General features: G+C 35.2%; 2 protein-coding genes and 1 non-coding gene across 3 annotated transcripts; 2 read left to right on the forward strand and 1 right to left on the reverse strand.

Moving 5' to 3' along the window:
- The first annotated feature begins 385 nt into the window (after positions 1-385).
- On the forward strand, positions 386-457 carry TRNAQ-CUG. The gene has a single exon. It is a non-coding gene; the product is annotated as a tRNA-Gln (tRNA).
- LOC114398417 lies at positions 398-4,971 on the forward strand. The gene is made up of 4 exons (XM_028360602.1): positions 398-962; positions 1,223-1,328; positions 3,439-3,529; positions 3,860-4,971. Exons 1-4 carry the CDS (start codon positions 537-539, stop codon positions 4,881-4,883), a joined length of 1,647 nt encoding a protein of 548 aa, XP_028216403.1. The 5' UTR covers positions 398-536; the 3' UTR covers positions 4,884-4,971.
- Positions 4,972-5,906: 935 nt separating this feature from the next.
- LOC114398111 (protein DEFECTIVE IN MERISTEM SILENCING 3-like) lies at positions 5,907-10,451 on the reverse strand. The gene is made up of 6 exons (XM_028360259.1): positions 10,296-10,451; positions 9,338-9,458; positions 8,896-9,124; positions 8,364-8,555; positions 7,776-8,096; positions 5,907-6,445 (listed from the first exon to the last, which is right to left on the reverse strand). Exons 1-6 carry the CDS (start codon positions 10,314-10,316, stop codon positions 6,274-6,276), a joined length of 1,056 nt encoding a protein of 351 aa, XP_028216060.1. The 5' UTR covers positions 10,317-10,451; the 3' UTR covers positions 5,907-6,273.
- Between the last annotated feature and the right edge of the window lie 749 nt (positions 10,452-11,200).

Consider the following 11,200-nt stretch of genomic DNA (forward strand, 5'->3'; position numbering starts at 1 on the left):
AAATCACTTTTAAAAACTAAAATCTTATTTTTAAACTAAATTTTATAAAAAATATTTGATATAAAGATCAATGAAATAGGAGCAATAATTATACTTTATTTTACGACCTAATTAAAACTCATTCAATTTGAAGTGTGTTTTAGGAATCAATTAATGTGAAGAGAATCATTAAAAAGAAAAGGAATAATTTTCAATTTATTTAATTTTTATTTTTTTATTGATATTTTGAATATTTAGTAGATTACATCGATTTATAATAAAATAATAATAATTCATCAAGGTGTTTGTAAATGTACCATGAAACCCTACAAATGAAAGAATTACTGTTACGCGAAGATCAAATGCAATCAACGAATTAGAAAAAAGTTGATACAGTAGAGTATAAGGTTCCATGGTCTAGTGGTTAGGACATTGGACTCTGAATCCAGTAACCCGAGTTCAAATCTCGGTGGAACCTTATTTTTATATGTTTCAGTTACAGCTTCCCTTTCAGACACAAGACATGCCACGGGGTGGATTGATCCTCTTACAAAACCATGATATGTTCTTGTTCTCGAATAAAAGGTGTTTCACCCCTCAGTGTTTGGTTTCTGTGCAACGTGACATTGGGGTTTTTCATTTTATTTTATTTTGCAATGGAAACGGAAACCCGACGGAAAGTGGAGGAGATGGTGTTGGATATATTGAAGAAATCCAACATTGAAGAAGCCACTGAGTTCACCATCCGAGTCGCTGCCTCGGAGCGTCTCGGCATCGACCTCTCCGACTCTCCCAGTAGGCACTTCGTCAGAACCGTCGTTGAGTCTTATCTTCTCTCCGTTGCGGCCAATGAAATCTCCAAAGACGCAGAGAAGAAGGAGAACGAAGATATTGCCGCCAAAAACGACGACGATGTGAAGAAGGGAGATGTCGTTGCGGTGCCCAAACTGAAGAGGGATGATCCCGAACGCGTTATTTGTCAAGTAATCTATCCTTCCTATTCAATTCTTAACGGAGTAAAAGCCCTAGAACATGTCTTGTTTCATTAGTTTTGGAATTTAGGAATCGAAAGCTGGACCCTACGGAACATGTTTTGTTCCATTAGGTTTAAGATTGTGTGATGTTTCACTTAATCGATGAAGAGAACAACTCCAATTTGTGAACTGCACTTATTGATGTATTTTTATGTTTTCAAATTGTTGCATTTCATTTTGACTGAGTAGATATTGCTTGCTTGATCTAGCTGTCCAGCAGGAGGAACTTGGCGGTGAAACATTTCAAAGGGACAACCCTAGTCTCAATTAGGGAATTCTATATGAAAGACGGAAAACTACTTCCTGGTTCTAAAGGTAATTACATGATAATTTGATTGCTTTGCTCTTACAAATTCGCTGCTTCCTGCTTTTGTGTAGTAGTTTTTTGTACTGTAAATGTTGTTGGAATTTGCTCACGTGAACTATGCCCCTGGCCGTTATTAGACATTGTTGATATCTTATTTTTCTTCTACTTTTTTGAGTACGTGAATTCCCTTAACACTCACTGATTGCTGAGTATCTTTTTTAGGGTTTATATGACCTAGAATGTTCTTAGATGAGTTACATTTTTAATTATGTGTCTGGATGTTGGCCATGCCCAGTACTTTATCATAAGGTAGTCTCATTACAGTGTGAAAATCTCTGTTGTTGTGTCTTGCTAGCTTCGGGGAGATATTAGTGTGGCTATTGAAATTTTGGTCATTTGGTAGCTTTGAAATGAGGAGGAAGAGAAATAAAAAGGTATGACACGCCTTTTTATTTCTCCACAAAAGTGTGTGGAAATGAACAGTAGTATGCATTTATTGCCCAAAATAATTGATTATCATTAGTGTCAAATATCGCTTTTCATATGTAACCAATTTTGGATATCCCACAATTGATTATTTTTAAAACAATAATCAATTAAGGCTTGCACACACAATTACTTCAATTGATTTTCCTGTCAAGCACAATTGATTGCAAGAGTTTGAAAATCAGTTGTTTTAATTCAATAAATTATTTTTATTCTTTTTCTTATTTCTCTCTTCCCTATTTCTTTAAGACCAAACACCCCTATTTCTCACCTATTTCTCTCATCCCTGTTTCCATGGTAGTGATTGCATGATTCTGCTAGTCTACTGTGGCTGGGCGAGTATGTCCATGTGCAGAATTGGAAATTTCCGAACTCGGTAGAACCGTAGAAGGTTGCGCTAGTGGAATTGTGTGCTTCTATTTGGCAGGTCAGTTTTGACATCCCCCTCCCTTTGGGCTTGTAAAAGCCTAAGATAAAACTGAAGCCCCAAAACCAACTCTTCTATGACTCCCAAATCATGAAAACAGACCCTATCTATGCCTTCTCAACTTCGCACAAGCCCTCCCCTAAACTCTGCTGTCCAAACCACTGCAACCAGAGCCCCCCTCTGATGTGTCAGAGCTCTTCTGCCCCACGAGTGAGGTCGCCTCTTGTTCCTTTGCGGCTTTGTTTGTGCGGTTCTCTCTCCCTATTTTCTGTGAGCTACTGCTCTGTTTCTGGCGTTAAGTAGTTATGGCGTTGTGACCTGCCTGTTTCTGTGATTGAAATTTGTAGATGGTAAACCCAACACCTTCTGCTACTCCGTCATCTAGTGTTCATGTCTTGTGTTTTGTACTGGGAGTAGAAGCTAAGCACCAGTGCAGTATTTTAAGTTGTTTAGTTTCATTGTTTGTCATGAATTCTATATGGAGTTTTAGTGATTGACTTTCTTATGCTTATGAATCTATGATTATGAATTTAAGCTTAATTAAGTATTTGATTTATTATAATGTTTTTTCCTCTCATTTATACTATCTTAGATGCATACATAAGAATTTATAAGCATATATATTCATTTTATTACGATTCCATGATTTACGATTCTGTGGCCCCTTTCCGAGTCAGAATAGAATCTCGAGTTTGACTACCACAGCACCATGTCTATTTCTATTCATCTTATTTCTCACCTATTTATTTCCTTCCACCTACCAAACACACTCTTAAGGTGATTTCCACATGTGTAAAGAACATCACTAGAGGCATTGTGAGGAGGGTAAATCACATGTTTTTTAGGCTTGCGAATCATGGTAGAGGGAGGCCAAGAATTACATTAGAAGAAATTATTTTAAAGGATCCCATAGTCAATTATATCCTTGAGAATTTAGTTGATAATCGAGTCCAGTGATATCGCGTGATTCATGTAACTGAAATCATCTAATGTGACAAAGCTATTGTTGTTGTTGTGTCTTGCTAGCTGCTACATGAATAAATTAGAGTATTTGAGTTGAGGCCCCTGATTTAACTTTAGAGGATCATTACTTGAGTTGAAATTTGTCTCCATATATATGTGGCTCTGTTTTGTACTTTTGTTGAGAACTTGATTACTCTGAATTCTGAAACTAAACATGTCCCTACCTGTACTACTTTTTTTAGGGATAAGTTTATCTTCTGAACAATGGTCGACCTTCAAGAAGAGTGTTCCTGCCATAGAGGAAGCTATAAAAAAGATGGAAGGAAGGATAAGGTGAGTATTCAATGTTACCATATGAGCTATGTATGTGATAACATGAAAATTTATGACTTCCGAATGATATTTGATCACCCAAGTGTCAAAATGTGGTGGTGTGGAAATTTCTGAGTACATATGTGCAGAATGCTTATTTTTGTTTCTATTCTCCTGATGTGTTGATTGTTTACTAACTGCAAATTATATGATATTCTTTGTTGTAGTTTATAAGTTTCTGTATTCTTCTGAATATTTACTGCTTACTTTTTTGGCTGAAAAGAAAACATGTTGCTAGGTATTTTTTATGCGTATTTGTCTAACCTAGAACATGTAATCAACACAATGCAGATTGGAGCCTAATGGTAAGCAAAATGGAGATGCGTCAAATTCAGCTGTTGATGTTGCTCTTGAGCCCAATGGTAAGCAAAATGGAGATGCGTCAAATTCAGTTGTTGATGTTGCTCCACTTGAGCCTCATGGTAAGCAAAATGGAGATGCATCAAATTCTGTTGTTGATGTTGCTGCTCTTGAGCCTGTTGTCCCTATTGAGGTCATCCGATTGGATGGGAAGAATTTCCAATCCTGGGCTCGGCAGATGGAATTACTCTTGAAACAATTAAAGGTTGACTATGTGCTAGATGAACCATGCCCGAACCCTACACTAGGGGAAAGTGCCAAGGCTGAAGACATTGCCACAGCCAAGGCTGCAGAAAGGAGATGGCTGAACGATGATTTGACATGTCATCGGAATATCTTGAGCCATTTATCTGATCCTTTGTATAACCTGTATGCGAACAGAAAATTGAGTGCTAAGGATTTATGGGAAGAATTAAAACTGGTTTATCTGTACGAGGAATTTGGAACCAAAAGATATCATGTGAAAAAGTATCTTGAATTTCAGATGGTTGAGGAGAAAGCAGTTATTGAACAAATCAGAGAATTAAATGGCATGGCAGATTCTATTGCTGCTGCTGGGATGTTTATCGATGACAACTTTCATGTTAGTGCCATCATTTCAAAGCTTCCACCATCGTGGAAGGACTTTTGCATCAAGTTAATGCGTGAGGAATATCTACCTTACCGGAAGTTAATGGAACGCATACAGATAGAGGAAGAATACCGCTATGGAGTAAAACGAGTGGTTGAACATTCTAACAGTATGGAAGGATATCACCAGGCCTATAATGGTGGACATAGGAGGGCTGACTATAAGCCATTGGGAATGTGTAGGAATAGGTCAGAAATTAATGCCAGGAGCGTACCCTGTAGTGTATGTGGCAAGAGGGGACATCTTTCTAAACATTGCTGGAGAAGAAATGACAAACAAACTAATGAGAGGAAATCAGAAGAGGATGAGCGTATACCCACATAAGTTGATATGATACTCGGGTGCTACCCAGTAGCTTGTACAAACATGCTTTGTATTTTGAATTAGGGTATACAAAACCTGTTTTTTTTTAGGGCAGGCAAGGTAGGCCTTTTTTATTTTGGGGGGGGGGGGGGGGGGGTACAGGGTTTGATATTCATGTGGCACATAAGTGTCTTTGAATTATAGTAGTTGTTAATAACTCTTTTTTGGTCATTTGGTGTCGATATGCTTCATGGTTTTAACTGGCTATTTCAAGCTAATGGCCAATTGATTAGTGCCCGCATCGATAACGTCCAAAATTAATTTTGAATCACACGTTCTGTTCTATTGTAGGAAATTGATTTTGTACGATAGTATGTGTTTTGGTAGTGAAAATTGAGGTGGCCAAAAATATCATTTGCTTTTGGGTATGAAATTTATAAATTATCTCTTTTTGTCTAGTTTTCTTTTGTCAACCAAACAAAATTAGTTTTTCTGAAAAATATCATATTCAAACATAAACTTTCTCAAAAATCTACCAAAAAAAACTTTCTTAAAATCAATTATATCAAAATCAATATTTTTATATCAATTTTATCAAAATCTAAAATAAACACCATTAACTGGCAACCGATGCAAATGGCACCACGAAGCAGCTGTGCATAGGTTATGCATATCAACTCTAGCATAACTCGTAGCAGTGACTCAACAGAGCTGCACCAAAGAATAAAATACCTGTAGGATGATACAAATAATGGAACTTGGAATTGAAATGTTAAAAAAATACTTAACGGAACATATGCAGGACTTTTACTGAAAGTTTATGGTTTAAGTTAAATATAGTTCGTGTCTGGAAATGTAGTTGTACTTTTATTTTCAGGGACCATTTTGTGATATTTTGCTGTGCAACTGCAAGTCTAGTGACTTCCTCACTAGAATCTTATTTTAAAAAGAATTTTTGGTCCTACACACGAGCAATTGAAACTGAAAGCGGCTCATGTTGCATCTCTATTAATCAGAGAACGAGTTGGAATTGGAGGACAAGAGTGAAGATCACAGGAATTTGGATGTACTCATGTGACAAACGTTCATTTTCAAGAAAGTGGCAGTCCCCTCCCCAGCAAGTTGCATCATTCAAATGGAGAAGCTAACTATCCAAGGTTTCTCCTGATTGAAATTAAGAATCAGACATAACAACAGACACGGACAGTAAGCAAGCATAGCTCCTTGCTTAAGTTACATCAAGAAGTTCACTATGTGATGTCTATTTATGCACACCTGTCTAATTTCTTTGGGACATATCCCTCATGAACTATGTTCTGCAAAATTAACAGCTAATGCACACAAATTGGATGTGGTTAGTTGTTACCATGTCTTGCAAGGTAACTTTCCATAAATAACTTTTCAGGCTTGCCTAGTGAAGTTTCCCTTTCCTATAATCCAATAATTGCTGCTCTCTGTGTTTATCTGCAGCAAGTTTAGAGGTTTCCCAATTCAGCTTCCTCACTGCCTCTTCAGTTTCAATATAGTTTGGAGGTACATCAGATCCTCCCGAAATTAGAGGAAACTTCACTTCTACATCTTTCCTACAGCCAGAGAGTGTTGTGAGAAATTTCATTCATAATAAGGCCAAGAAATATATATCAGATGTTAGTCCTCCGAATACAGTAGTTTATTTAGATGAAAGCAAGAGAAAGAAAAGAGTGCTTTAACCTAGAAAAGAAATAAATGGTCATAACACAAGTTGTCAAATGAGGAGAAAAAGGAAGTCATAAAAAAAAGTAGTTCTAACTGCTACTATTCGCTTAGGGATTATTCAACTGCTTATCTTTTTCTCTCATTTCATGGGCATGGAAGTTGAATTGTCAAACATTTATGACGTTGGCTATTTTAAATGAGTGTATGTTAACAAACCCCACAAGTATTTATTAATGTACACCTACTTGTTGTTTTAGAAGGAGACAAGGAGTACATTAACAAGTTACACTTTAGATGCATTTTAAGATAATCATAGTTATAAGTTGCTAACATACTCCTTAAAAACAAGTGGGTGTATCATGTATGCTAGTAAAATCCCCATATATACGCATAATATTTGTGATCATAATGGAAAAACATCGTTACAGATATTTCCATTATCCATATCAGAATATATTCCTTCCCCAATGAACAAGTAGCAAATTTCCCCCCAACCCATATTGGAATGTTACAAAAAGCATTAGTCCTACTCAAAAGAAGTATTTTCTCTACAATGCCTGCTATTTTACTATAGATTTAAGGATACATAGGAAAAGATAGGCCTGTATGTAATTTTAGTGCCATTCTCAAAGTATCAAAGTCACATCCCAAATGTATTTCTCAGAAAAAGAAAATTAAAAAAATGGAGGATACTCCTTGGATATGTATTGATATCAGGAATGGGTGTGACACTGATACTTGTGCCGATTTTGGAATATCTCAGGTTTTCATGGATTAGCATGTAGCCTCCCAATCATACCTTATTTTATTTAAATAACAGACTTTTGCCTCTAAATTTAAAAATGAAAAATTAACCCTCTCATACTTTCCCCTCCAAACTTATCCATCTGACATCATAGCAACTCCCTAATTAAAACTAGGTCAATTACCAATCCATTGACAAGCATATCACAGGAAAAAAAAATCATTTTTCAGTATGTACTATATAGAACATAAAATACCGATGTGTTATGCATACAGGTGAGTATATAATGATGTTTCACTGAGGATATACAAATCAACTGGATGAAGTATCAACTGAACATTGTTTTATTAGGTTATTGAAATGAGCAAAATTGAACTAAAAGTATTAACTATCATAGGACGGGCAGAAAATTGAAAGAGAATCATCTAAATAAAAAAATGCATTAAAAAGGGCAAATTTAATTTGACACTGACCTACTACCAAGAGCAAACATGCCACGTCCCCTAATCATCCCACCATCCAAGGACAAAGCTCCGTCGTGAATGCATGGGAGAGCAAGCAGCATTTCATTCCGGGTTTTATATATTTGTAGGCGAGAAAAAAGTCCATAAAACAGCGTCTCTCTAAGACCGTACCCACTGTCAGTAAGAAAAGATAAATATTTTGAATCCAAATGGATCATGTTCACCGCATAATCAAGAAACCCAGGTGGGCACTCCCCATTAGGTAATCTTGGCTTTGGGAGAGCCAATTTCTTTTGTGGATCATTGGCTACAAAACCTCCAACAAAGGGTCTGCAATAAAAACAAGTACAACAGTGCTTTAAAAATTATAAGCAAAGAGCTACATCTTCCTTCTAAATTATGCATGTGTAAAGTTGGATCCTATCAAGTGAGTTTTTCATTCTTAGAAAGAGAACAATAGACAGAAAAACTAGCACAGGGCGCAGCACACAGATTTAACCTTAAATATAATCTTTATGTCTATCTCTCTTTACATGAACCACCTATCCAGCGAAAAACTCACTAGAGGAGCTAAATTCACATATTTGTCAAACTTGCCTTATATCTTCAAGAGATATGACAACAAATCGGCCATTTATTCTCTTTCCAATTGAAGACCCTATACCATGCAATCCACCATTACAGTTTATCAAGCCTTCAGGATCATACTTCTCCAGTGCATTAATGCCTTCATAAGAACTGCACACAATTGCAAGCATTGTCTCCAAGCCCAAAAATTCAGAAAGAATCCTGTATTTAGACAAAATGCAAGTTTTTTTTTTTAATTAAATAATTGTAATGGAAGCTTCTTTCTTCATGGTTATGCTAGTAGGAAATAGACTAGAAAAAATTGGAGTATGCTAGTCAAGTTCAAAGATTCACACTAGTACCAATTTCCTTGGAAATTTCACAGATTATGCTACATGAATGGTCTGCAAGACATATTTAATGATTGTATTAAAAGGGCTATGAGACTCATGTTCTAAAATCTGGAAAATTAAATAAGACCAAAAAAGATATTTGTTGCAAGATTGAAATCAAATGACCAGATGGATGTTAAAAATTTGAAAATAAAATAAATTTTATTGACCTGCTAAGATCATCGCTCTCAACTTTGGCAAGGGTTGCAACAACTCCCACAACATCCTTTGTTAATGTCAAATTTGATGTCTGTGCATTAACTTTTAGCCAACTAAATATACTAGCAGCAGAGTTCTCTTTCTTCATTACCTGTTCCATTGTTTCCTCTTCAGTATGAAAGGCACCATTTCCATTCTCTAACGTAATTACATTAGTTGAATGGTACCTTGCAAGACTCACTAAAATTTCATCAGCCAAAAAATGTTGGAGTGACTTATATAAGAAAAGTGTAATTAAAGTGGTTTACTAAACTAATGAGTAATGATGTGATGTTGAATTAGATTGAGTAGTTAATTCCAATTTCTAATTACTCCCCTCATATCCTCCCCCCCCCCCCCCCCCCACTTTCTCTTGGGGAAACAAGTAAAAAAACAGATTGATTCTAAACATACCTTGCAAGTCAAATATTGATTCAGCTAATTGATTTGATTGAGAATTAAGAAACTTAAGATTATCTTCATGCTGTTTGATTGTATTCTTACATCTCTCTCTGTTATCATCATTTAGATTCAGCTGAAAAATGACAGACAACAACAAAAATTAAAGGTTTAGTTGGACGAAAAAAATGATATGGAAAATAACTTGAACAAAAAAGTAAAGCAATATTACAATATTTAAGTTCTGTTGTAATATGAAGTCATGAACAACGTTTAGTTCAATCACTACCAGATTCTCAAAAGACTATATTCGGCTATGGGTGATTTATGGGACCTAAAGTACTCAATCAAGTAACAAAATGTGGGACCTGCTGCCTACAACATATGGGTTTTAGCTGTAATAAACTGTAAACAAGCCATTCATTGTTATAAAGACTCCTGTGTATCCTTAACTGGAATCAGGAATATATTCTACGATCAAGTTGAAGTAGATGCTTAAATCATGAAATAAATTGAAGCATCCCTTCTCCCCAAATCAAATCATAGTTAGTATCACCCGCGAAGGTTTAAAAAAACAGTACACTATCATAGTTTTCAGAGTTTTCGCAACTGTAATTGCGGCTCCAATCGGCCACAGCCTTAGGGTTGTTGGAGTTCACAACCATAAATGTGGCCCGATTGGCCGCAACCTCAACATTGTTGGAGTTTTCGCAACTGTAACTGCCACCTCAAGGTTTTTGGAGTTTTCACAGCCATAATTTCAGCCAGATAGAATTTGCTAGACCTGAACAATATATAATGATCTTGGTGCACACCCTTTTTGTGGTAAATTAGTAAGCTATAAACTTTGACAACCAAAAAAGCTAACGCTTCATCCATCTTAAGATTCAGTACTTGCAAATAAAATAAAAAGTGGAATGTAATACACATAGAATAGAAACAAAGGTAAAGTGGTATATGAGAAGGGACTCACCGGGTGGTTGGGTTGAGACATGAGAGAGCCGCGATGTGATCTCTCTGCTATGCTTTCAAGTTTCCCAAATTTCCAAACTTTGCTCTTTTCAATTGTTAAATGCAGAACTACTAAGGTTCTTTATGTGAGATTCAAGTTTCCAAAAAATTGACACTCAATTTTAATTCAATTTTTTTATTTGAATTCACTTTTACATCTTTTTTATTATTTTAAATCACACTTATCCTCACTTCCCAATGCATTGCAGTCAGCAGTGGTAGTTCCGTAATTTCAGTCAACTTCTCTGACATCTGAACCCTACATTTTAATCACTCAAAATCTTAAGTCTTAAATACTCTCTTCTTGTTTTGCGTCACATTTTTTTATATCTAAATACTTTGCTAAATCTTAAGTCATAAAATGTTTTGAAAATCAAAATCAAAGGATAAAAAAATGTTTTTCTTTTATCCTCATAATAAAAAAATGTTTTTCTTTAGTTTTAGAGTTTATTTTTTAATATATATATATATATATACAAAAATTAAAAAAATGAGGAATAAGAATAAATATTCACATTATTACAAACAACATTATTTTTTAAATTTAAATAATGAAACCAATTTATTTTTTGTCTAACATATACGCATCTAATACCTGAATGTCTAATGTTATGATTTCAATTTTAGTTTTGAAAATAAAACTTAAATTTTGATTAGGCCATGACAACTAAATCTAGTTCTACTTTTAATTTTAAAGTGGGAATTCAATTGAACAGTCTCGTGTAGACTACGTCAATTAGGCTCTACTGATTAAAAAAACAAAAACAAAGAGACTACAATTAGTAATGCAGCCAATAATTTACAAAAAGGAAAAATTACTTTTTATAGAAATGTTGTAAGATGGTTTATTAAAATAGTTTAGTGAAT

The sequence above is a fragment of the Glycine soja genome, chromosome 19 (genome assembly GCF_004193775.1).
Source record: "Glycine soja cultivar W05 chromosome 19, ASM419377v2, whole genome shotgun sequence".
NCBI classification, from domain to species: Eukaryota; Viridiplantae; Streptophyta; class Magnoliopsida; order Fabales; family Fabaceae; genus Glycine; species Glycine soja.

Coding starts and splice junctions, on each gene's coding strand:
- LOC114398417 (XM_028360602.1), top strand. CDS start 537: ATGATATGTTCTTGTTCTCGAATAAAAGGTGTTTCACCCCTCAGTGTT. Junction 1,329..3,438: donor ACTACTTCCTGGTTCTAAAG/GTAATTACATGA, acceptor TACTTTTTTTAG/GGATAAGTTTATCTTCTGAA. Junction 3,530..3,859: donor AAGATGGAAGGAAGGATAAG/GTGAGTATTCAA, acceptor AACACAATGCAG/ATTGGAGCCTAATGGTAAGC.
- LOC114398111 (XM_028360259.1), bottom strand. CDS start 10,316: ATGTCTCAACCCAACCACCCG. Junction 8,097..8,363: donor ATATCTCTTGAAGATATAAG/GCAAGTTTGACA, acceptor TTTTTATTGCAG/ACCCTTTGTTGGAGGTTTTG. Junction 6,446..7,775: donor ATGTTTGCTCTTGGTAGTAG/GTCAGTGTCAAA, acceptor CTCTGGCTGTAG/GAAAGATGTAGAAGTGAAGT.